Source organism: Canis lupus, chromosome X, assembly GCF_011100685.1.
Source record: "Canis lupus familiaris isolate Mischka breed German Shepherd chromosome X, alternate assembly UU_Cfam_GSD_1.0, whole genome shotgun sequence".
NCBI classification, from domain to species: domain Eukaryota; kingdom Metazoa; phylum Chordata; class Mammalia; order Carnivora; family Canidae; genus Canis; species Canis lupus.
In genome coordinates, this window is record NC_049260.1 from 102,491,978 (window position 1) to 102,519,555 (window position 27,578).

Consider the following 27,578-nt stretch of genomic DNA (forward strand, 5'->3'; position numbering starts at 1 on the left):
ACAGCTTAGACTGGACTGGAGGCAGATGAAAAGTGTACCTGCAAAACTCTCTACTGGCTTATGTACTTCTACTTATTGTAGATATATTTTAGGAACTTAAAAATCCTCCTGCCTATAATAAAATAGTATGTTTTTAAGTTATTGTTACCCTCAAGACAGCCAGATCAAGAATGCATACCTTCTACAGAAACTCATTTCTCAAAGCTGTGGATGCAAGTCAGTGGCCACAAAGGCTGGATGCCTGGCATTCTGGCTATGCATTATTTGATATCCTGGCATTTGGGCACCAGCTTCCCTATAATGTGGTGGTTGTCTCCCAGTTACCTTCAAAGTTAGCTTCCAGATTATTCAGGTTTAGGCTAATATTCAATGAAAAGTTAACACTTTGTCGTATGTAGCACATCTTTCCTGATCCATTAGAGAAGGTCTGAGAACCACTCCAGGAAAAGCCATTTTTTTTCCACTTCAGTTCCCAAATCTTTTAATGCATTTTTATTGTTATTAAATACACAGACCATAAAATGTACCATTTTACCATTTTAAAGCATACAGTTCAGTGGCATTAAGCATGCTCTCAATGTTGTGCAAACATCACCACTATCTGGTTCTCTTAATGCATTCTTTGTCACCTACTGCACCGACTAGAAAATGGCTGTTGAGTTTGAAAAACATAGTTTGGGAAAACAACATATGGTTGAAAAACACTTGTTTTACATAAATGTGTCCTAAATTAAACACTTCCAGGAATAACCGCTAAACATTAATAGGTAAGTTACTTACCTTCTTGGGCTAAATTGGTCCAAATCTGTTCTAATACATAGTAGCTAAGAATTTCAATATATATCATTTTCTTAATACCAGAGAAAAAGTACAGAAGACCCACACTCTTACTCTTAAGGTAGCTGAGAAGAGGCATTTTCAACCTTGATATATATAAAATAGGAGCATTCCTAAAGTTTTTAATGAAATGAAATGTGATAAACAGAATCTGATTTTCAGCTTCTTTTCACTATACTATTAAACCAAGAAATATCCTTTTGGTGCCAGAAGTCTAGGTCTTTGTGTTTGTTGCATGTTCTCTGAATTGAGCAGTGTATAGGTGAAAGAATGTGTAGGTGCACTATTCCCCTGAACCCCTCTCGTATTCATGAGTTGGGGCTCATGTTCACCTTCATCTTTACTTGGTCTAAGTTGCAGTTCTCAGGTGACCAGGTCCCTTCTCTTGATGGAGTACCATCCTAAGATTTTTCTTACTCTCGGAAAAATTAAGAGACAAATCTAGGCATCCTGGCTCACATGCCCAAGGGACAGGATGCTCAGCCCTAAAGCCAGATCTCAGTGGTCTGCAAAGGCATTTCCCTTGATGGCTTCCCATTATGGAGTGGGTTTGTGGTATTTGATGCTTTTCTCAAGATAACTAAATCTCCTAGTGCTCCCTCAACCTATCTTCCTGAGCCCTCTGCCCAAAGGGCCAATAACAGTAATTTTGGACCTCTGCAAAACTCCAGATTAACTGAGAGTGAAAGTTGAGAAGAGAAGAAGGCAAAGAGGGAGACTGACTAATGTCAACAGATGATTTTGCTCATTTTGTGATTCACAGATTTTTATCTAATTTCATATTATAAAATATCCTTAACGTGTTGCTTTATCAATGAATTTCATCGTACATACTTTTTCTTGACAGCCATTCTGTTGTCTGAAAAGTAAAAAGAAATTGATTTTATTACTTCTGATCAATAATTTATCTAATGACCCCCCCCCCCCAAATTCCTAAACATTGAATCAGATTATCTCCTTTGTGCTTGGGAGAATTTTTTTCTGTCTAGCAATTCACAAAAAATAATAAGCTTTATTTTTTGCCTAATCCCCCTATTTAGCCTCCTACTTAGATATTGGCCTGTAGGTATAGGACATGCTCCATTACTCACAGGAGTAGAATGATAGCTGAATACACAGTAGAATAGTAAACAGCTGCTGCATAAACTAATGTCTCTTTAATATTACTATTCATGAACTACTTAGCCATGTTTGTTTTCATAGTGGGTTGGGAAGAGCATGGGGTTGGGCACAAGGGGGCCCACTAGTCCTTTCTGCCTGTTCCTCTTCATCAGAGCTTCCTGATAACCTGCTTTTTGCCCACCTCCTCAAAATTGCTAGTCTTCTCCCCTCACCCAATAGTAGGAAAAGATCCATGGATTAAAATAATGGGTTTCTAATCATATGCAACACCAAATTAGATATAGCCATTTTCTAGGTATAATATTCTATTCACTGTTTTTAATGTTTTTATTTTTTATTTTTTAATTTTTTAAAAAAGATTGTATTTATTAGAGAGGGAGAGAGAGAGAGAGAGAGAGAGAGAGAGGCAGAGATACAGGCAGAGGAGAAGCAGGCTCCAAGCAGGGAGCCTGACATATAGGGCTCGATCAAGGACTCCAGGATCACACCCTGGGTTGAAGGCGGGGCTAAATCGCTAAACCACCCGGGCTGCCCTAAAGTTTTTATTTTAATCACACAGTGCTCATCTTAATCCCTATCACCTATTTCACTCATCCCTCCCACCCCCTTCCCTCCAGTAACCATCCTTTTGTTCTCTAAAGTTAAGAGTCTGTTTCTTGATTTGCCTGTCTTTTTTCCCTTTGCTATTTGCTTTGTTTCTTAAATTCCACATATAAATGAAATCATATGGTATTTATCTTCCTCTGGCTGACTTATTTCACTTGGCATTATACTCTCTAGCTCCATCCATGTCATTGCAATCTATTATATGTTTTAATCAAAATTATTTATTATCATTTACCAAATGTAAACAAAAATATATTCTACTAAATTGTAGCAAGAGAACAATACAATCATGTAAATTATAGAATACTTTAAAAGGTTAAAAAAGTCCCGAGACTCTAATTACAATTTATTTTCATATTTTCCTGCCTACATGGATCACTTGCCTTTTTTCTTCCTGACCTTCCTAAAGGAAAAAGGGTACTCTATCTTCATTTTTACTTGGCCTTACTGTGTTCTCAAAATTACTTTTTTCCCCAAGGCCTACAATTCAATTTTGAGAAATACAGTTCATCTCTGAAATTACAACCTAATTCCTAGTAGGAAAAGAAAAACTTATGGGTCTCAGCTGGGGTGAGGGAGCAGTAGCCCATCCTCAGATTACTACTTTTTTTGTAATGAGGAACCTGTAACATGAATGCTGATGTTGGTGATACAGTTCCTATCTTTTGGCTTTATTTTTCTAAGACTGTTTCTTAGGCCAACTCCAGCACAATTTCTTCTTGTAGGTCCTCTGGAACCTAATGCATCCAGATTCTTTTTTTCTGCTTTCTCTACCTCACACTACAGGCAGCAAGTGGAACCCAGAGTGTCCTGTGTATTTGTTGCTACCTGTCCCCACAGGCTTTCTGCCCCCAAAACATGCATTTAGATAAAAGGAAATGGCAAAGAACTGAAAACAAAACTAACCAGACAGATGAGAAAGACTCATATAAGGCCACTAGAAAATAGTTGTAATATCAGGTACAATCTACAGTTCACAAAAAATTATCAGATTCTTGGACAGAACATGCAATTGAACAGAAACATGCAAATGAACTTGCTGTTACATTGGAAAGTTCCATCATCATTCCAGGAGTGACATGGTATTTCATCTACTTTTCCCTAGTCTTAGGTGGTTTTCCTCAATAGGTTGATGCTACTAGAGGAAACTGTCTAAGATTTAGGTCATCTGTACTGCTAACTTCCTACTTCTTAAATAAAGTGGGCAGTGATATTAATAACCATTAGTTCAGAAGCCCCAAAGAGAAGACACACTTTTTTCACAGTTTAACTTGTCATATCACAAAACTATAAATACACCTTTTTGCTTCTGACCTTCTCCATACAAACTCACTTTAGTCCAGAAGATAACTTAAAAGATACCACATGGTTGGCCAGCCCCCCCTTGAGGATTAATGTGACAAACCCAAGTTTTAGTCTGCCTAATGATGAATATCTAATTTTTAAAAGATTTTATTTATTTATTCATGAGAGACACAGAGCAAGAGAGAGAGAGGCAGAGACACAGGCAGAGGGAGGAGCAGGCTCCATGCAGGGAGCCCTACGTGGGACTCCATCCCGGGTCTCCAGGATCAAAACCCAGGCCGAAGGTGGCGCCAAACCGCTAAGCCACCCGGGCTGCCCTGAATATCTAATTCTTAATTTAATTGGTGGCTTTCTGTTTGTATCTCAGGCCCATAGCTTTGAGGTGATGCCTGATACATCCTACTCATCCACACACATAGTCCCTCTATTGTCAAATCCATTTATTCATTCCAGTGGCCAAATGGGAATATAAAGCAGTACCTCTTTATCCTAACATCAGTGGTTTTATCTGAAAGCCAAAATCTGGGTGGTACCACGGGTGGCCTTCCTTTTTCTTGACATTTTATCCACTGCCCTGCCCTCAGTTTAATCTCTGGCATCCCTCAAATCTCACTGTCTTTTGTCCTGATGCTTTGTAAAGCACAACTGAAGTCAGAGGTAGTGCCTTATTCATCTTGGTATCCCTCTAATACCCAGAACCATACTTTGAACATAGTATGTTCTCAAGAAAGTTTGGCACATAAATTCCCACTTAACAAATCTTAGATGCATACTTCTCTCTACTCCAAAAGGAAGGCCATTGTGCAGGCCACAAATCATTAATGGACTTCTGTAATGGGCACCTATTTAACTATCTTCCATTTGTCCTACATGCTGCTGTCACAGGTGTTCGGCAGAGTTATTGACTTGATAATATCACATCCCTCCTCAAAGCCATTAGACTGTCATCCAGTGAATGAAATACAGACTTCTGAGGACAGTCTTCAGCATGAAAGACCTGCTGTCTTCTTTATTTTGTTTCTCCTCTCATCTTCCAACCCAATCATAAGAACATACTCAGTATCTAAATGCAAAGCTTAATTATTCCAACTGTCTACCCCACTGCTATCTTATCACATTTGCTTTCTTTTGTCCTGAATTCTTTGGTTTCTAATTCTGTTTTGTTAAGCTTGCCAGTACGGCCTTTGTGTAGGTATTAGAAAAAACAGAGAACTAAGGAGTTGAGAGGAGAGAAGGGAGAGAGGTAAGTGGTGGAAGAGGCATGATGCATCTAGCATTGAGGCTTGGGAAGCAAGGAGCTGCATCAGAGAAAGAGGACTAAGTCCAAGCCCTTGAACCTGTGTTCCTCTTTGTAAGGTAAGGGAATGGGACATGGGTGCATTGGGCAGAGCCAGATCAGATGGTGTTGTTAGCTCTGGCCTAGAATTGTCTTAGGTATAGCTAAAAGTACTTTGATGCTATGTATTTGAGGGGAATGGGGAAGAAGCTCCAGGTCATATGCAGAGCTCTTCATCTTAGCTGAACTAAGATTTTTAGCAAAAGGGTATCCAGAGCATTTGCTTTTGAAAAGACTCAAGTGATTCTTAGCTCTGTAGTCTAGGGTAGTGGGAAGGCAGGAGGAAGAGGGAAGCAGGAATTAACACTTTCTAAAACTACATAATCATCATTCTTCACTTTTATTTCTTTAAACTATCCTAATATTGGGCTAGTCAGTTTCCTTCCTTCAGCATCTTTGCATCTTATGAGTACTCAGTAAGTGAAACTGACTTCATCACTCCTAAGCATAATATCCTTCTTTCTTTTTTTTAAAATTTATTTATGATAGTCACAGAGAGAGAGAGAGAGGCAGAGACATAGGCAGAGGGAGAAGCAGGCTCCATGCACCGGGAGCCCGATGTGGGATTCGATCCCGGGTCTCCAGGATCGCGCCCTGGGCCAAAGGCAGGCGCCAAACCGCTGCGCCACCCAGGGATCCCAATATCCTTCTTCTACAAAGCTTGCTCTGAATGTCAACACCATTTACCACCACATGCTACTTCACCTACCCAACCATTTTCATCAGAATTTTGAATTTATAAGACCTATCCTGGATCTCATTTGATTTGAGTGTTTAAAAGATGGTGGTGTTGGATATGTGTATTCCATCAGGAGTTATTTTATATGCATGAAACATTCAAGTTTGAGGGGAATTGCACTTTAGCAGAATAAGTGGCCACCACAGTTTGAGGGCTGGAAGGCACCTAGGCCAAAAAAAGAATATCCTTTAAAAAAAAGGGGGGGGGATGATGGGCAGCCCCGGTAGCTCAGCGTTTTAGCGCTGCCTTCAGCCCAGGGTGTGATCTTGGAGAACTGGGATGGAGTCCCACGTTGGGCTCCCTGCATGGAGCCTGCTTCTCCCTCTGCCTGTGTCTCTGCCTCTCTCTCTTTCTGTGTCTCTCATGAATAAATAAATAAAATCTTTTTAAAAAAATGGGATGCCTGGGTGGCTCAGCAGTTGAGCATCTGCCTTTGCCGTGGGGCATGATCCCAGAGTCCAGGGATTAAGTCCCATATGGGGCTCCTGGCATGTAGCCTGCTTCTCCCTCTGCCTATTTCTCTGCGTCTCTCTCTCTCTGTCTCTCTGTGAGTCTCTCATGAATAAATAAAATATATATTTTAAAAAATCTTCACTGTCCTTGATTTTTGCATCATTAGAGATCCATTACTTTAGATTACAGTGCAAGTATCCTCAGGATGGGGTAACAGATTAAGTCATTAATACTATATGTAAACTAATTCATCATCATTAGAAAACCAATAACCTCAAAAGGCACAAGTAATGTATGTTTGAATGTGGACAGGGGGACGGGATCCCTGGGTGGCGCAGTGGTTTAGCGCCTGCCTTTGGCCCAGGGCGCGATCCTGGAGACCCGGGATCGAATCCCACGTCGGGTTCCCGGTGCATGGAGCCTGCTTCTCCCTCTGCCTGTGTCTCTGCCTCTCTCCGTCTCTCTCTGACTATCATAAATAAATAAAAATTTAAAAAAATGAATGTGGACAGGGGAAAAGAATAGATCTAGATCCCAGAAAATTACCTGGAAGGAAGAAGTAGTGCTACCTGAAAGGGGAGTGAAGGCCCTGGGTATTAGGGGAGTATAGAACAAAAAAGTGAGACTAGAGGTAAGGTATAAGAACAGAAATAACTCCACCTACTTTATAATTTTAGCTTAGTCCAAGAGGTTGCAAAAAAATGAATGCAATTAGAACTATAAGAACTGGGATCCCTGAGTGGCGCAGTGGTTTGGCGCCTGCCTTTGGCCCAGGGCACGGTCCTGGAGACCCAGGATCGAATCCCACGTCGGGCTCCCGGTGCATGGAGCCTGCTTCTCCCTCTGCCTGTGTCTCTGCCTCTCTCTCTCTCTCTCTCTCTCTCTCTCTCTCTGTGACTATCATAAATAAATAAAAATTAAAAAAAAAATAAAAAATAAAAAATAGATTAAAAAAAAAGAAGTATAAGAACTGATGATTCTGTGGGAGCATCTGCCCTTAAGCAGCACTCCTATGTAATTATTAAGAGGTTAATTTAAAATAACACATTAATTTATTAAGTTTTCTTACTTACCTAATTGACGAATCATAAGAAGGGAAGACTCCTTGAGCTACAGGTGAATTTTTGGAGAGAAAAAGAAAATTACTACTTGTTGGTATCCTTCACAGGCTACTTGTAAAACTGTGATTAATGTCTATTAATAGCTCTGTATCAGGTCTTTATTCCCTGTTGTCACTACTGTGTTTGAACCCTCCAGGGACTCCAAGGGAGGCATAAAATACTTTACAATCTGGGGCCACTGCCTACCTCACCAGCCTCATCTCTGGTCACCATTCTACATATATTCTGTGCTCCGGAGATCTTGAACAACACGTGATTCCCTTTGCCTGCACCCTTACTATTTACTTTATAACTCTAATATCACTCTTTTAAATCCTTATCTTTTAGGATTCACTCAGCTTGTGTCATCTCTTTCAGAGAGCCTTCCTTGAAATCTGCCTGCACAGACAGGCATCCTCTGCCAAAGCTTCTAAAGCACCCTAAACTTCCTTCTATTGTAGGACTTACAATGGTTTACAGTGTCTGGCATATAGTAAGCACTCAATAACACTTATTGTTAATAACACTTATTGTCAATTCTTTAACACAGGTGTTGGATCAATGTTTGTTTATTAGTCTAACAGTCACTAATCTCTTCCCACTCAGATACTGTCTAACATGCTTTGTACGCTATCTAGCAAAGTTCCATAAGTGGAATTAGAAAATATATCCAGATAATTACAGTAAAGGAAGACTTCATGTAGAATATCTCCATAGGAATACTGGAATGGTATATGTCAATTATACACCTACATCACTAAACAGTCTTAGACAAACGATTGCTCTGAATAATAGAAAATAGTATTACCAATTAGAGCCAGTTCAAAGTCAAGGCACATTGCTATTTATCTTTCTCCAAATAAATGTAAAGTGTATTGTGAGTAACCAGTAAAATCCAATGATCTGCTTTAAAACATTCACTTAAAATTCTATGTGCCTTCTTGAGTTTCCTTGTGTATGAGTATGTTTTTGCAGGTGTACAGTTTTGGAAAGGAAGGAGCTGGAATTGTGTATGAGCCTGAAAAACTAAGTGCGAAGATAATACTGTTGTGGTGGTTTTGATGTATGTCTACGAATTCTTCGGTAATATTCCCTCCAAGAAGTAGAGAGGTTAACTCTCTTCCCCTTGAGTGTGGGTTGGACACAGTGGCTTGCTTCTAATGAACAGTACAGGGTATAAGTGATGGTATAAAACTTCTGAAACCAGGTTATAAAATATATTGTGTGGTTTCAGCCCCTTTACCTTGGATCACTCCCTCGGGGGAAGCCAGATGCCATATCATGAAGATACTCAAGAAGCCCTATGGGGAGGTCCATCAGGTGAAGCACCAAGAACTCTTGTTAACAACCATGTGAGTGAACCATCTTGGAAGTGAACCTTCCAGTCCCAATTAAGCCTTTAAATGACTACAACAGCCCTGAATGACAACTTGACCATAACCTCATAAGAGATCCTGAGTCAGAATCACTCAGCTAGATCGTTCCTGGATTCCTAACCACAGAAACTATAAGATAATGTGTGTGTGTGTTTTAAGCCACCAAGCTTTGGTGTGATTTGTTACTTAGTAATAGATAATTAATGTGACTGTTACAAAATAAATAACTCTTCTACAGTTTCTGGGAATATGGTGGATTAAATATCCTGAAGAGCCTGTATGAAACCTATTACAAATGCAATGGGAATTTGATAAAAATGCAATTACAATGTAGAACTTCAGTGTAGCTCTTTAATGGCTGGACACATCTAGTAGACAAAACAATCAGTAAAGACATATACTCAATAAACGTAATTTAATATTTATTTAAAGCCGTCTATTCTTCAAGAAGAGAATATATTTTTTTGGTATGTCCATGGAGCACTTTCAAATAGTGATCACATATTTGGCCACAAGGAAAACCTTAACAACTCCAATGTGTTAAAGATTTACAGGTTATATTCTGTGCATTTAATTAAAACACTGGGACCTAAAATATTAATTTCTCAATAGTTAAGAAACATACTTATTGATAATTCTCAGATTGACAAGGGAATTTAGAGGACAAAATATAATCTACCTAGAAAAGTTGAACTAATTCTTTCTCTGCCAAACTTGTTCATATTTCTGTACTGCCTGTCTACTGAATGGCACCACTATTCACTACCCATTGAGTTGCCCAGTCTAGAAATCTGAGTTCTCTTCAACTCCTTCATTTCCCATATTCAATCAGTAACCAAATCTCATCCATTTGACCTCCTTAGTTTGAGTCAAATCTGTACCCAGCTCTTCATCCTCACTGCCACTGACTTTGTTCAGGACTCATTTCTAGCCTTGACTATTTTTTTTCCTTGGATCTGGATGGTTTTTATTTTTGTCTTCATATTGTCCCTTATTTTCCAAAAATTTACAAACCTATATACTGCTTTATATAATCTGAAATTGTTTCTTAAGTACATAAATGTAAAGATTTTAACATACACTATGTATGTTATATACATATGTATTTTTAACATACAACTATGGCAAAAAACTTGAATAGAACCCACCCCTACCCCACCTCACCACCAAACAAAACAAAACAAAAACAAAAACAAAACAAAACCTGAAAAAGTGCTTTTCTCTAGGTAATGGTTTTCCTCTATGTAGCTATATATATATTTTTAAAGATTTTATCTATTTATTCATAAGAGACAGAGAGATAGAGAGGAAGAGACACAGGCAGAGGGAGAAGCAGACTCCATGCAGGGAGCCTGATGTGGGACTTGATCCCGGGGCTCCAGGATCACGCCCTGGGCCAAAGGCAGGCGTCAAACTGCTGAGCCACCCAGGGATCCCCTATTTAGCTATATTTTTTAAAGATTGTTTTTGTATATTTTTTATTGGAGTTCGATTTGCCAACATTTGGCATAACACCCAGTGCTCATCCCATCAAGTGCCCCTCTCAGTGCCCGTCACCCAGTCACCCCATCCCCCCGCCCACCTCCCTTTCCACTACCCCTTGTTCGTTTCCCAGAGTTAGGACTCTTTCATGTTCTGTCTCCCTCACTGGTATTTCCCAGTCATTTTCTCTCCTTTCCCCTTTATTCCCTTTCACTACTTTTTATATTCCCCAAATGAATGAGACCATATGTCTGTCCTTCTCTGATTGACTTATTTCACTCAGCATAATACCCTCCAGTTCCATCCATGTCGAAGCAAATGGTGGGTATTTGTCATTTCTAATGGCTGAGTAATATTCCATTGTATACAAAGACCACATCTTCTTTATCCACTCATCTTTCGATGGACACCGAGGCTCCTTCCACAGTTTGGCTGTTGTGGACATTGCTGCTATAAACATTGGGGTGCAGGTGTCTCAGCTTTTCACTGCATCTGTATCTCTGGGGTAAATCCCTAGCAGTGCAATTGCTGGGTCGTAGGGCAGATCTATTTTTAACTCTTTGAGGAACCTCCACACAGCTTTCCAGAGAGGCTGCACCAGTTCACATTCCCACCAACAGTGTAGGAGGGTTCCCCTTCCTCCACATCCTCTCCAACATTTGTTGTTTCCTGTCTTGTTAATTTTCCCCATTCTCACTGGTGTGAGGTGGTATCTCATTGTGGTCTTGGTTTATATTTCCCTGATGGCCAGTGATGCGGAGCATTTTCTCATGTGCATGTTGGCCATGTCTATGTCTTCCTCTGTGAGATCTCTGTTCATGTCTTTTGCCCGTTTCAATATTGGATTGTTTCTTTGCTGTTGAGTTTAATAAGTTCTTTACAGATCTTGGATACAAGCCCTTTGTCTGATAGGTCATTTGCAAATATCTTCTCCCATTCTGTAGGTTGTCTTTTAGTTTTGTTGACTGTTTCTTTTGCTGTGCAGAAGCTTTTTATCTTGAAGAAGTCCCAATAATTCATTTTTGCTTTTGTTTCCCTTGCCTTCATGGATGTATCTTGCAAGAAGTTGCTATGGCCGAGTTCAAAAAGGGTGTTGCCTGTGTTCTCCTCTAGGATTTTGATGGACTCTTGTCTCACATTTAGATCTTTCATCCATTTTGAGTTTATCTTGGTGTATGGTGTAAGAGAATGGTCTAATTTCATTCTTCTGCATGTGGCTATCCAATTTTCCCAGCACCATTTATTGAAGAGACTGTCCTTTTTTCAGGGGATAGTCTTTCCTGCTTTGTCAAATATTAGTTGACCATAGAGTTGAGGGCCCATTTCTGGGTTCTCTATTCTGTTCCATTGATCTATGTGTCTGTTTTTGTGCCAGTACCATACTGTCTTGATGATCACAACTTTGCAGTACAACTTGAAATCTGCCATTGTGATGCACCTGGCTCTGGTTTTCTTTTTCAGTATTCCTCTGGCTATTCCGGGTGTTTTCTGATTCCACACAAATCTTAAGATTATTTGTTCCAACCCTCTGAAGAAAATCCATGGTATTTTGATGGAGATTGTATTAAATGTGTAAATTGCCCTGGGTAGAATTGACATTTTCACAATATTAATTCTTCCAATCATGAGCATGGAATATTTTTCTATCCCTGTGTCTTCAATTTCTTTCAGAAGTGTTCTGTAGTTTTTAGGGTATAGATCCTTTACCTCTTTGGTTAGGTTTATTCCTAGGTATCTTATGCTTTTGGGTGCAATTGTAAATAGGATTGACTCCTTAATTTCTCTTTCTTCAGTTTCATTGTTAGTGTATAGAAATGCCACTGATTTCTGGGCATTGATTTTGTATCCTGCCACGCTACCAAACTGCTGTATGAGTTCTAGCAATCTTGGGGTGAAGTCTTTTGGATTTTCTATGTACAGTATCATGTCATCTGCAAAGAGGGAGAGTTTGACTTCTTCTTTGCCAATTTGAATGCCTTTTTATTTCTTTTTGTTGTCTGATTGATGAGGCTAGGACTTCTTTTTTTTTTTTATAGGACTTCTAATACTATGTTGAATAGCAGTGGTGAGAGTGGACATCCGTGTCATGTTCCTGATCTTAGGGGAAAGGCTCCTAGTGTTTCCCCATTGAGAATGATATTTGCTGTGGTCTAGCCTTGACTATTTTAACAGTCTCTTGGATGGTAGTAAGCAGCAGCATGGCATCACAGCTAGAATTGGTTGAGTACAACAGACCTGGGCTAAAACCTTGGTTTTGTCACATACACTGGGAAACCTTTGGCAGGGTAATTCTCCACTCTGAGACTTAGTTTATTTGTATGCAAAATGGTAAATAAAAATACTTCTGTCCTCATTAAATTGTTGGGAGGGTTAAATGAGAGGATATAAAGAGTTTTGCATGGTTAACTGGCATATAGTAAGTGTTCAATAAATGCCATTATTTTTATTGTCTTCTCGCCTCTAATTCTTTTTTCCCTTTGTAGAAAAGACAAATTCTCATTATATTACACCCCTGCCAATATTCTTCGATAGTTGCCCTTCAATAACAGGATAAAAGATTTCTTGGCATGGCCTACCAGAAATGTAATGATCTAACCCTTCTCTAGCAGTCTAGCTTCATTTCCTGTAATTCTCTAACTTGAACTTTTAGATAAAGCAATTCTAAGAAAATTTGTATTTCTGAAAACATACAATGATCTGCTGTCTTGGTAAATCTATTCCTTTTCCTGGAAGGTTCTCCTTCCATTCATCTGCTTAGAAAATTATTTCTTATCCTTCATGTCTTAGCCCAATTGTGGCTTCTTCTGTAAAAGTTTCCCTGGCTTCCCTATGCTTCCACTGAACTACGTACATATCTCCATTACACTTATCATCATGGGTTGTGATTATTGGCATTAGTGTTCCCCCACTAAACTGTAAAACCGAGGATAGGGACCATGACTTTTCTACGTTGCATGTACGCAGTAATTAGCATAATGCTGTCATGTAGCAGAAGCTCAATAAATGTTAGTGGAATGAATGGGTTAGTAGATTGCAGGATTTACTTAACTGTTGCTAATGTTTACCTGACTCATTGGTAAAGCTTGATTTCTTGGCCCTTTTATCATTAGAATCAGCATATGTCACCTATTTATGCCACAAGAAAAAAAAAACAATAAAAATCCTCGAAGGAGCTTCAAAAAATTTGAACATTGGCTATTTCTCACATTTAAAATAACACATTTAAGAAAATGACTTTAGAAGTCCACTTGTGATAAAAGTACATGTTTTACTTGGTTTATAGTACATGTATTATTTACAGAATTCACAGGTTTGTAGAATCCATTGTTATTCTAAAATTAACTGAAGAATGCATTGAGCAGCATGGAAGGTAATCAACTGAGCAGCTAAAAAGATTATGTGTGGTCTTTAAACAAAGTTAGCTATAGGGGACATGATTTTAGAAAGCTGGAAGGCAGAGCGCTCATACAGGATGTGACTGTTTGATTTGGCCAAGAGCTCTACCTGCTTAGATAATTGTATAGAAAGATAAATCTAACACAGTAGACTTTATTTTTGCCCAGATATGAGAGCTAACAGAAGCCACTGGAAGTACATTTTCTGACACTGATGGAATGGGTGAGATAAGTTGGGAAATAGTAGCATATTCTATTGTAAATAAAAGTGGTCATGCTATTTCTCAAAATAAATCAAAATAAATCTCAAAATAAATGTAGCCATCTGATGTATTCATATTGTTCACATGTATTTTAAAGCCACCTTTAAAAAGTCTAAATTTATTTATTGACTTTTTGGGGCAAAGTATGTAGTATGAGGTTTGTCATCAATGTTACATTCAGGGCATACTTTTTTCCTGGTCTATAGTGAGGCTAGTAAGAAAAGTAATTCCTGATGTACGACTACTAAACTATCTCAAAGCAGTTAAGTTTCTTTTCTTCAGAAACTAAGCATACCAATTATGGATGTTGACAGAGTGATACAGTGCCCTGTACACAGCAGGTGTCTGATAAATATTTGCATATATGGAGAAGCATATTGTGGCTAATATGCTACATTTGAGCAGCTATATATAATTGAGCCTGCTGCTTAGTATGCATTTCATGTAGGACATTGCAAATGATGCTACTTTCTCCCTTAGTTGTGATGGTAGACTTTTGGGAAGATTTTGGTGAATTTCCTGCTTGATGACCTCTCTTTCAAAGCATGTTAACTTTTTAGAACAGCTGAGTCAGTTAATGCAGTGCTAATAGAGCCAGGGATATGGATTTGATTCTTAAAATGACAATCTGGCAGTCTACAAAGGCAATCTATGTTGTGACCAGAGGCTGCACCCTGAATGCTGCCAACTTCCCCCATCAGATGAGTGATCACTGGTCACAAAGGGGACAGGGCAAGGCAGCATGGCTATCTTGACACAACCCATCAGCACTAGAAGAAAATGATTCTCAAAGCCCGATTTGTTGCTTTCTCTGCAGGACACAAGTCTGTACTTTGAAGCTCTTGGAGCTCATCATTTAGGGAGCCTTTAACCTAAGGGCTAAGTGGGAGCAATCAAGTTGCTTCCGGTAAATCTCTATTAAATTGAGGCAAAAATAACATTCAAACTTTGGATCTGTTTAACACATTTAAAGTCTCAGTCCTACTACTTTTGCTGGCTTACAACTTGTCACTGATCGTCCCTATACTTACAGTATGACAACACTAACATAACTGGCAGCTATAAGCTTTGGAAGTCTGAAGTAGCACAGCATCATTACGGTGGGTTTGCATTTCAGTTTTTATAAAATATTACTATGGGGGGTTAATTTCAGGGAATAAGGCTGCTCTGAATTTTCTTTCAATGAATGAAATTGTGTTATACCCATATTGATCATAATTTCATACTTCATTTGCTCTGTCTGTATCTGGGACAAAAGAAATGTTACTTGCCTCTTGTTTCAAAATAGTCTGTATGGAATGTCTGGGGACATTTGCTGTTTTAGCAGAAACTCCTGGAGCTTGAAGTGAGTTATTTTTAATTCCTGGGGGCGGGGGGAAGAAAAGGTACCTTTTAATATGAAAAAATGATAATAGTTCTTACTGCCATAATGTCTGGAATTACCACAGTCAGGGATATATTTCTTCATGCAAGTAAAGGCAGTATCTCCAAATATACGATGCCTTCCAGTGTCTCACTACTACTGTCTGGGACAAGCCTGAATTCCCTAACTTGTGACCCTAAATTACTCTGTCAGCTTAATTTCCCACCACTCCTCCTGCCCCAGAATGAGCTGGTTTGCACTTTATTCAGTAGGCAAGAGGGACCCACCAAGGACTTTTGAATAGAGGAATTATAATGCTCAAAACTGTATTTCGAGAAGATTACATTCACAACCCACTATAGGATATATTAATAGGAGGAAAGAGACTGGAGGCATGTTATTGCAGTAGTTAAGGGCATGGGTGGTGTGAATGGAAAGGAGGGGAAGATTTTGAGATAGTTAAAGGAGGCAGATTGGACAAAACATGATAACTTTTGGATATAAGAACATGGGCAACAGGAAGGAGTCGAAGCTGACTCTGGCTTTGTGCCTAAAAAGAGGAACAGAGAACAGGTTTAGGGGTGACTGGAAGATGATGAATTTGGTTTTGTGCATACTGGATTTGAGATGCTGATTGGCCACCCAGGCAGAAATGGCCTAGCACTCCTGATGTGTGTATGGAATATGCATGGGAATCTTTTGCTGAGACGGACAGAGAATTAGCTAACCTCTAGTCTAGCTGTGGAGGTGGAAGCTGGATGTATTTTTATGTCTGGGGATAAAGGGTGGCATTGGAGGATAGAGGCTTTCCTGGGGAGAATTCTTTGCACAAATCACAGTACTTCAGAAACTTACTTTGCCTATCAGTATAGGCAGCCCCAGCGGAGACTCTAACTTCTTCCTGCTTTGCAAATTCCAAAGGGCCTATTCACCTAGCAATCACTCAAATGTGGGATACTAACATTTATAACCATGAATAATCTTTATATCTTCCTTTATCAAAAAAATCACAGATTTTATAATCATGGGAAAAAAGCATAACTTGGAAAACTATGACAAAACTATAATTATGTAACTGAAAGATAACAGAGCAATCATAAATATTGTTCATTTCTTACCTTCATCACTTAGAGTATGTGCTGTTTTAGTCATTTCTTTATCTTTCTGTATGGTTTAACATTCAAGAAAAAAACATTCATTAGTAATTAAGCTTCTAAAAGAGACTTGCTGGCTATAGAGCAATCAGATTGATACAGTGTCCCCCTTTGTTCCCCACCCCTTACCTCTCTCTTCTAAGCTCTGGTCTCAATGCTAATACATAAGATCAACCTCTTTGATGAGTATCTCTCACATGTACCTAAACTAACCTGTTCAAAATGAAGCTTATTATCATGTGCTCATGCAGTCCCATCTTTCCAAACTTGCTTTTCCTCTGTCTCCATATTTTTTGGCTAAAGACTTAACCAAATCATCCAATGATCCCTTCTAGAAAGCTTAGAGTTATTCCATTTATTTCAGATAGGGCCAATCCAATCCAATATAATTAGCACATTGCTTAGAATTTAAATAGGATATAAAATTCCTGAACTCAAGAAGTTTATCATCCAGTAAAGCAGACAAAAAAATATGATACAGGATAATGAGTTCTGAGAAAGAGGCAAGCCTGAGCACTACAGGAGCACAGAGAAAAGACATCCCACTTCAAGAGAACTATATATATGACAAAACATGAGAGACACCTAACTCTGGGAAATGAACAAGGGGTAGTGGTAAGGGAGGTGGGCGGGGGGTTGGGGTGACTGGGTGATGGGCACTGAGGGGGGGCACTTGGTGGGATGAGCACTGGGTGTTATGCTATATGTTGGCAAATTGAACTCCAGTAAAAAAATAAATAAATAAAATAAAAAAGAGAACCTATATACAAAAATTAAATCATCATCCACATCCTCATCCTCTCCCACTCTCTCAATCTACACATCTATTAAGTCACCAAATTCTGACATAGTCTGATTCTGAAATGTCTTAAATCTGTGGCCTGTGGCTCACCCTCATTGCCACTGCCTTATTTTTATCTGGACCATCCCAGTAGACCCAAGTCTTCCCTCTAATCTCCTCTGTCTCAAACACTGCATCTATGTCACACACTTTAATCAGATGATCTTTTTATTTATTTTTGATTTTTTAAAGACTTCTCTCTGTCTCTCTTTTAATTGCTTTTATTTGAGTTATCTCTGCACCCAAAGTGGGGCCTGAAATCATGACCCCTGAGATCAAGAGTCATGTCTTCCAACCGAGCCGGCTGGTTGCCCCCAGATTATCTTTTTAAGACCCATTTTATTCTTATGTCACATCTCTACTAAAAAATCAGCAATGGCTCTCTACTATAGAGAAGATAAATGCAATCTCCAACAAGGCATACAAAGCCTTGGCAGCAACCTACCTTTCCAGTCTCCTCTCCTGCACTGCCCTGGCTTTGCTGGCTCATAGTGCTGCTTTCACTTAAAACTTTCACATCTGCCTGTAATACTGCTTCACTGTAGCCTACATCTGTTCATCTGGAAACTTCTAGGCAGGACTAGTCTCTAAATCCTTTGTGCTCCCACTGCATTTTGTACAAATCAAAACTCTTCTCTTATTTTATGGTAATGACTTAAAAATACTTTATTTATTTGAGAGAGAGAAGTAGGGAAGAGCACAGAGGGAGAGGGACAAGCAGACTCCCCACAGAGCAGGGAGCCGGATATGGGACTCAACCTCCGGACCTTGGGATCATGACCTGAGCAGAAGGCAGACGCTTAACCGACCGAGCCACCCAGCATCCCCAGGATTTTTGTTTATATGTGTCTAATCCCTGGACAGTGAGTTCTCAAGAGTAGTGATGATGTCTTTTCCATCTCTGTATCCTATGTCAACTGTTTTGCCCCTTTCCCTTCTGTCTTCATACAGGCCCTGGTCCACAGCAAGTTCTTAGTAAACATTAGCTATCATCACTATCATCAAATATTTATGTCAGTTTCTGCTAAACCATATGGTACATTTAACATGAAGCTGACTCAGAGCCTTCTCTGCTAGGAAGAGGATCCAGACCTGTATAGGACCCCATAACTCTAACCGGTCAGTATCATGCCAGGAGGATATCCCATAGAAATAGCAGTTAACAAGGTAAATGAATGATCAATACAGAGCATCTACCTTTTGTTCTGTTTTATTTTTCTGTATGTCATGCTGAGAAGATATGAAGACTGATGATTTTTTGGCAGGAATCTTTACAAAAGTATGAGAATGCTGACCTGATCATAAAAGTAAATGAAAGAGAAGTCAGATAGCTTTAAAACAATTTTATCAAAATATGATTGGAGTACAGTAAAACCACAGATATTTAATACATACCACTTGTTCACTTTTGACATATGTACAAACCCATGAAACCAACACCACAATCAAGATAAACATTTCCACCACCCCCAAAAGTTTCCTTGTTCCCCCTTATACTTCATTCCTCTCTCTAGTTCTCCCTGTCTGCCAGGCAACCACTGATCAGCTGTCACTATAAACTGCTCGCATTTTCTAGAGTTTGCTATAAATGGAATCAAGCAGGATGTTCTCTCTCTTTCTCTTTTGGTCTGGCTTCCTTCATTTAGCATATTTATTTTGAGATTCATCAATATTGTCATCTGCAACAATTGTTTATTCCTTTTTCTTACTATGTAATATTCTATAGAATGGGATGTGCTATTTTTTATCCATTTGCCCACTGAAGGGCATTTAGGTTGTTTGCAGGGTTTTTTTTTTTGCTATTATGAATAATGCTGCTAGAAGTCACATATTCTCATTTTTGGGGGGCACATATCCAGAAGAGGGATGGCTGGATCATATGGTAACTTAAGTAAGCAAACTGTTTTCCACAGTGGTTCTACAATTTTATACTCCAACCTGAAATGTCTGAATTCTAGCTGCTTCAAGTCCTTGAAAATACTGATTTAAATTAAATTATTTAAATTCTAGCTATTTTACTGGGTGTGTAGTGGTATCTCATTGTGGTTTACTTTGTATTTCCCTAATGACTAATAATATTAAGCAGTTTTTTCATGTGCTTATTTGCCATCTGTATGTCTTCAGTGAAATGTTCATGCCTTCTCCCCATGTTTATTAGGCTGTTTCATTCTATATATTACATATTTTTCTGTATTTTACATTTTTTTTACAGTGAGTATATCTTCTAGATGTAGGTCTGGAGACCTCTCTTCTGTTGTGCTTACTTTTGGGGCTTAACAGATGTGAAACAGCCATTATGCAACAGGGCTATTGTTTCAAAACTTTATATTATTTTCTCATTTTTTACCTCCTAGGTACAAGAACTCTGCTCTAGTCTTCCATAGTCGTCTACCTGCTTGGGGATGGAACTAGGGGAGAGGAGGTTAGAATTTTTAACAGGAGAAATGCCACAATAAATACCCAAGTAATATTAAGCACCTGTCATTCAAAAATAGGATGACACAGCCAACACAGTATTCTTTGCAAGCCATACAACTGGCTTGAGAACGTCCAGAAATTTAACCTTCCTTTTTGTGTAGCAGCAGACTGGAATACTTAGCTCAGAAAACTCTCCCTTAGTGTACTGGAGATACCCTACTCCACCAAGAAGAGTTATATGGACTCAGAAAGAAGGAAGATATGACCTAAGGAAAGTTAGTTTGGGGAGTAGAGTTCACTCCTTTTATAGCTCAGAGATGGTGGGAATGTGGAAGGATGGTGGGAGAGGCTGGAGAGCAAAGAAATCAGATGAGGCTTCACGTTTTTCTTACTTTGGGCCTTGGTTGCTTCAGACAAGTGAAGTTAGCACAGAGAGAAAAGAACTATTGCTCTGCTCCCCATTTAGGACTCTAGAAAGAGATTTCAGGCTGCCCCTCATTTGCTGCCTCCTTCTCCGCACTGGGGACATGGCCCAGAAACTCTGCAATATAGTATGGTCAAGCAGAGCAAGGTTGGTCTGTCTGTCCCTCCTTCCTTCCTTTCCTATCCCACCCCCACTTCTTCTTAATTTCACTGTTAGTGATGTATATAACTGACCTATAAAATTGTAACATAGTTAAAGTGTACATCGTGGTGATTTGGTATATGTATATTATGAAAGGACCCCCCATTTAGTTAATTAACACATCCATCACCCAACATATTTATATTTTGTTGTTGTTGAAAACATTTTAAGTTCTGCTTTTAGCAAATTTCAATTATATACAGTGCTGTCAACTATAGTCACCATGTTTTCCATTAGCCATTCAGACTTTATTCATCTTGTAGCTAAAGTTTGTACCTTTTTTACCAACCTCTTCCTATTTCTCCTTGAGGTTTTGCTTTCTTAAGCCACTCTTGGTTCCTATGTGATGGACATGCCCAGAAAGGGCTGAGAGTCTAGCTGGGAAGCTTGCCAATAGGAGTCACTGGGGAGGAGGTGCGATGGCTCCACCCTGAGTGTTATGGAGCAGGCAACCAGAATTGAGGTGGAATGGGAAAGCCAGAGGGCTCTAAGCTCAGTGAGAATGGGCCAGGAGTCACTGGACTGATGGTTGAATTCAACTGTGAAAGCCCAATTGGCCAAGTACTATCTTAGTGGAGATAAGGACAGCTCTCTGGAGATCAGAGGAGGCAGAAGACATTTCATCCAAGCACCATGACTTTATTCCACCTCCATGAGGTCAAGGAAGCCACTGTTCCCTAAACTTGAAAGTGCTTATAAAGCACTGGAGATCTTGTGAAAATATAGATTCCAATTTGGTAGGCCTGGGGTGGGGCCTGAGAATCTGCATTTCTAATAATCTCTTTAGGTGATGCCCATACTGCTGACACATAGAGGAATAAGAACATAAGCTACACTTCCTACACCAGACATCTGGACAACATCTTTGGGAAAGAAGCAGAAAGATGGTGTACACTTCCTGAAAGTATGCATCATTACAGAAGGGCCCCCACAAAGGTCAAGTCTAGAGGAGTATGCTAGAAAAATCGACTACTGAGAGAGAAAGAAAAAGGAAGGCAGACACTTCTATCTGGCAAATAGTACTGGCCTTACACATATTAAAGAAGCCTATGCAAGAAATAGGTTGAAATTTCAGAACGATAACACCTGCTACTCTTCAGACTATTCTCAAAGGAGCAGGGGATCAAGAATGGGCAACATTGAGCACTATTTTCTGCTCCACTGTTGCAGAAAAATATGTGGCAGCATGAAACGTCTCTGCTGCCAATGAGGTGACAGAAGTTACTTTGAGCCTGGAAAGTTCAAAATCTAAGGAAGGGCAAGGTTTTGAGAAGGAGTGTTGGTTGGGGTCTTGGTCCTCACCAGGTCCTTAGGGCCACTGGCTTCAGAAACACCAGTGGCACCTCTAGTCGGCAGTTGGCAAGGATGACTCTCCAGGCGAATGGAACAAATGAGATGCAGGTAAAAGTTTCCCTGGGAGGTAGGACTGCTGGGCAAAGAGTGGTAGCAGTGGCGGTGGCAGCCAGTGAGGAAGAGGTTAAAAAATGCCTCGGGATCTTGTTGGCAATGGAAAAATACAGAAATGAGATTAGGAGCAGACGCCATGGAGAAGCAGGGCCCTCAACTGGGGGCTTGCAGACTTGTCAGCTGCAGAATGTGGGCTGCCCTGCTCATGGGCATATGGAGGCAATGACATGAAGTGAGAAATTAGGGAAGCTAAAGCAGGCAGCAAGAATGGCTCTAGCACTGTTGGTAAACATGACTCAAAATCCATTATTTCTAACAGAGGGTAGAGGGAGGATTTTTCTGCGTTGTAAGCAGATGAGGTCAGTACCAAGTCCCATCTTCCCACATATTACTATTTTAGCACTTCTAATCATAATCATTTCAATTTTGTTTTTGTCCTGGGTGTAGTTTCTGGTCACTGGTAGTATCATTTGTTTTATCTTTGAAGAAACTTAAAGAAACACAAGAAAATATTTATTTTTAAAATAGTAGAAATGACAAAGTAATCCAAGATAGATTCTAGGGGTTTTTTTGTGCCCAATAGGAGGAGAGGCATATGGAGTTGTAGCGAGGAACTGGAGAGGATAAGTAGTGGGGTCTCAAGTGGGAGGCAATTTGGTCCCCTGGAGGACATATGCAAATGTCTGCAGACATGGTGGTGGTTACAGATGTGGCAGAGGAGGGTTGGTTGTTCCTGTCATCTAGTGGATCAAGGCCAGGGATGCTGTTAAACATTCTACAAGGCAAAGGAGAGCTCCCACAACACAGCATTATCTGGTCCAAAATGTCAGTAGTGGCAAGGTGGAGAAACCTTGAGAAAGAGATGTGATGGAGAGGCAGGACAATGGCTTTTATGGTATTATCTTGTATAGTTAAAGCTATACTCAGGGAAACAGAGTGGTCTTCTGGGAGAAGGGAAAAACTGCATCCCTCCATCCTGCCCAATGAGAATGATGAGAACCTGGCCTCTTCTCTATGTGGGGATGCCAGTAGTGCACTAACTATGCTGGAGACACCATGAAAGTGCTCCTGATCATCCTTGGCTGTGCCTCAGAGCTCAGCAGAGGCAACAGTATGCTCATATCTCAGCTGTGAAAGAGGTGACAACAATTCCTGTATCTAATCATTTAGATAGACAAAAGGATTCCCAACTATGTGCTGATTGGATTTTCACTAGAATTTTAAGATGTGCATGACTGGGGCACCTGGGTGGCTCAGTTGGTTAAGCATCTGGTTAAGTGTCTACCTTTGGCTCAGGTTGGGATCCCTTCTCAGTGGGGAGCCTGCTTCCCCCTCTCCCTCTGTCTGTTCCTTCCCTGCTTGTTCTCTCTCTCTCTCTCTGCCCTTTCTCTCTCTCAAATAAATACATCAATAAAATCTTTTTTAAAAAGATGTACATCCCTCCATGTCTACATGGTGGAAGACAATGGCCTTATTATAGTGGTATAAGCCTATTTCACATGTGAAAGAGATCTCTTCATTCTCCTGTTACCTTTGTGATACTATGAACATTATTTTTAAAAATATTTCCCTTTTTATTTTTTTAATTTTTATTTATTTATGATAGTCACAGAGAGAGAGAGAGAGAGAGAGAGAGAGAGAGAGAGAGGCAGAGACATAAGCAGAGGGAGAAGCAGACTCCATGCACCGGGAGCCCGACGTGGGATTCGATCCCAGGTCTCCAGGATTGCGCCCTGGGCCAAAGGCAGGCGCCAAACCGCTGCTCCACCCAGGGATCCCAATATTTCCCTTTTTAAAAACCATTTGAGCTGGCCACTCTTTAAGATGCCTACCTGGACAAATGGTAAGTATTCGTCCTTTCTAATGGCTGAGTAATGAAAGGACGAATACCTACCATTTGTCTTGACATGGATGGAACTGGAGGGTATTATGCTGAGTGAAATAAGTCAGTCGGAGAAGGACAATCATCATACGGTTTCACTCATATGCAAAATATAAGAAATAGTGAAAGGGACTAGAAGGGAAAGGAGGAAAACTAAGTGAGGAAAAATTAGAGAGGAAGACAAACCATGAGAGACTCTTAACTCTGGGAAACAAAGTTTTGTGGAAGGGGAGGAGGAGGGGATGGGGTAACTGGGTGATGGGCACTAAGGAGGGCACTTGATGGGATGAGCGCTGGGTGTTATAGTATACGTTGGCAAATTGAATTTATTTATTTATTTAGTTAGTTAGTTATTTAGGCAAGTTGAATTTAAATAAAAAAATTTTAAAAAGATGCCTACCTGTAACTTTCTACCTACCTGAAGTAGAAGTTAACAGTCAAAGATGGAGGAAGCAATATACCTGCTAAAGTGATTTTTTTTTTTTGTCTCAGAGGCAGAGGGTACAGCCTCATTGTTTCACTGAACTACATTATGAGCTTTTCTTACTGACTCCCCTTTCCTAAACTTTCATTCTTTCCTTCCTTTCAACATTGTCTATTTTTACTCCTTGGTCCTTTAAAAACTTTCTCTTGCATACATTTTCTCTCTCATGTTTTTTTTTAAAAGCCCTTCATATAGGGGCACTTGGGTGGCTCAGTTGGTTAAGGGGCTGACTTTGGCTCAGGTCATAATCACCGGGTCCTGGGATGGAGCACAGAGCCTCTTTTCAGGCCCCATGCCTAGTAGGAAGTCTAGTCTTCTCCCTCACCCTCTGCGCCCCCCCCACCCCACTCATGCTCTCTCTCAAATAAATTAATAAATAAAATCTTTCAAAAGCCTTTTATTTTCTGTACTCCTTTTAAAACTTTTCTCTCTATTCCTTTTCCTTCTCTCTCTTTTGCATCCCTTCCCTCCTCTTCCCTGCTCTATCCTATCCTCCTCTGACCTATTTTATCCTATGTTATCCATCCATCCACTCTTTTTCTTTTACTATATACTGGCCCACTTTTAAAAAGTTTTCCATTTATTCCCTTTCTCTTTTTATTTTTTTTAAAGATTTTATTTATTTAGGAGAGACACTGAGAGAAAGGCAGAGACACAGGCAGAGGGAGAAGCAGTTCTCCCCACAGGGAGCTCAATGTGAGACTGGATCCTGGGACTCCAGGATCATGCCCTGAGCCAAAGGCAGCCGCTCAACCACTGAGTGTCCCATCTCTTTCCCTTTCTCACTCTCTTTGATGCACTCTTTACTGGTTTCTCCTTTTTGAAATCAGGTCTATCTATCTAGGTATCTATCTTTCTATCCATGCATATCTATCCATCCATCCATCATCTACCCACATTTACCTACCTAGATATCTATCCATCTTTAATATATTGTATATTTTATTGACTTTCATGTTTTTTACTGAAGTATACTGGACACACATTTGACTTGTACTTTGTAAACTCCCCCTCATCATACACAATAGCACCTGCTTTACTTAGTCGCCCTCCCTCTCACTCTCACATTGTCTCTCTATTGAACACTTTCCCCTGTGGACTTATTGCTCATACACTGGTCTTTTCTTCCTTACTTTCCGCTTCTGCTCTTTCTTCCTTTCATTCTTCCTCTCTTCTCCTTTCTACATTCCTTTTCTGTCTCTCTCCTCACCACCACCCACCCTGTTCCCTGTCCCTCCTATCTTCATTTCTCCCTCCCTTCCTCCTCCCCTCTACCCCACTTTTCCCTCCCTCCCTCCTCTCCTCCTCCCATCCTCCTTTTACTCTCTTTGTACTGGCTTCACTTCCAAACCTTTTGCCTTTCCTTCTTTCCTCTCTTTCTCCCATGCTACCTTCTCTGTATATTCTCTCCTAGTGGCTTCCACCTTTTAACCTTTTATTATCCATCTAGCTACCTTCTACCTACCTACCTACCATCTATCTGTCATCCTTCCATCTTTATTTCAATTTAAAAAAAGATTTTCTTCATCTGAGAGAGGCAGGGGGAGGGAGAGGGAGAGGAAGAGGAAGGGGAGGGGAGAGAGAGAGAGAGCACGAGAGAGAGCACAAGCAGAGGGAAGGGCAGAAGGAGAAGGAGAAGCAGACTCCCCATTGAGCAGGGCTCCATCCCAGGACCCCAGGACCATGACCTGAGCTGAAGGCAGATGCCTAACTAAGCCACCCAGGTGTCCTTTTATCTCAATTTTTAAAAAGATTTTATTTTTATTTATTCATGAGAGACACACAGAGAGAGGCAGAGACATAGGCAGAAGGAGAAGCAGACTCCCTGCAAGGAGCCCAATATGGGACTTGATCCCCGGACACCCACCCCAGGATCACGCCCTAAGCGGAAGGCAGATGCTCAACCGCTGAACCACCCAGGCATCCCTCAATTTTAATCTGACTTTTGTTAGATCGCTTTCTACCCGTCCTCCATTCTATTCTTTGTGTTCTTACTAGCCCCACCTTTTCAACTCCTCTGTGTCTCCAATATTCTATCTTTTCTTAAATTTTGTTATTTTCCTAGCCTCACCCCTGTTTAGAATTCTTCTCTTTCTTTCTTGCCTTCTTCTTTCCCTCTCTCCACTCCCTTCCTTGTCTCTCCTTTCTACCTTTCCCCCTCCATCTCCTGTCTCTATGTCTCCTTCCTACTCATTTCTCTCTTCTCCGCTGGATTGCTTTGTCTTCTGGTGAGCCTGCACTTTGGCCTTCCCTCCTCCCTCACCACCCCTACTTCCTGCTTTCCCTCTATTGTCTAGTCCTCCCTCCTTTCCTTTCTTTTTCCTGCTCCTTTCCTCCCTCCTTCCTTCTGATCTTTTTTTTAAAAAATATTTTATTTATTTAATCATGAGAGATATACACAGAGAGAGAGGCAGGGACATAGGCAGAGGAGGGAGCCTGATGTGGGACTCAATCCCAGGACTCTGAGATCAGGACCTGAGCCAAAGGCTGACGCTCAACCACTGAGCCACCAAGGTGCTCCCCTTCTATTCTTCATATACTCTTTTTTTTTTTTTTACTGGTTCCCCTTTTAAACTTTTTTCCCCTTCACACTCTCTCCTGTTACCTTTTAATATTATTGTCTTCTGTATGAGGTCCTCCTCAGAAGATCCTGTCTACTTATCTACCCAATTTCCTCCATACCTGCACCTTCATGTTTAGCTATCTTCTTCTTTAGATCTCTCTACCCCCTATTCCTCCTTTCCTCCTTTTCCTTCCTCCCTCCCTTTCTGCCAGATACCCTTTACCTTTCCTCACTCCGTTTCTTTCATTGTCTCTTTTTCTCTCTTTTCTTTCCCTGCCTGCCTGCTGCCTTCTTCCTTCCTCCCTTCCCTCCTGCTCCCTCCCGCTTCCTTCATCCTTCCTTGCCTTCTCCTATTTCCTTCTTTCTTACCTGTACCCATCTGCTCACCACTCACCCTATCCCGCATCTGTGTTCCTTTCTTTGATTTCCCCTCCTACCTCTTTCCTTCCTGCCTGCCATTCTTCTACTCTCTTTTTACTACTCCTCTTTTTAAGCTTCTTCCCCTTTCTCATCTTTTTCATTATGTATCTTTGTCCCGTCTTCACTGATGCTTTCTCCTATTTAAAAATCATTTTTGGCAGGGCACCTGGGTGGTTCAGTTGGTTAAGCATCTGCCTTTGGCGCAAGTCATAATCTCAGGGTCCCAGGAGGCTCTGGTCATGATCTCAGGGTCCTGGGATTAAGCCCTTTGGCCACCCCACTCTCTGCTCAGCGGGGGCGGGGGAGAGGAGGGGTCTGCTCCCCCCCTCATGTTCTCTCGCTCTCTCAAATAAGTAAAATCTTTTAAAAACTCAGTTTTTCCTACCTATACACCTGGATGGCTGTCT

The 27,578-nt window shown here is 40.4% G+C and overlaps 1 protein-coding gene across 1 annotated transcript in view; it reads right to left on the reverse strand.

The window, feature by feature from the left end:
- Positions 1 to 27,578, reverse strand: part of LOC611589 (fibrous sheath-interacting protein 2-like) — a 75,222-nt gene that overhangs the window by 36,489 nt on the left and 11,155 nt on the right. Inside the window, exons 9-14 of the mRNA XM_038588838.1 lie at positions 18,570 to 18,667; positions 16,496 to 16,541; positions 15,286 to 15,377; positions 13,422 to 13,482; positions 7,472 to 7,508; positions 1,672 to 1,696 (exon numbers count right to left, since the gene is read on the reverse strand). Coding sequence (XP_038444766.1) covers positions 1,672 to 1,696; positions 7,472 to 7,508; positions 13,422 to 13,482; positions 15,286 to 15,377; positions 16,496 to 16,541; positions 18,570 to 18,667 — 359 coding nt within the window. The remainder of the gene's footprint in view (positions 1 to 1,671; positions 1,697 to 7,471; positions 7,509 to 13,421; positions 13,483 to 15,285; positions 15,378 to 16,495; positions 16,542 to 18,569; positions 18,668 to 27,578) is intronic.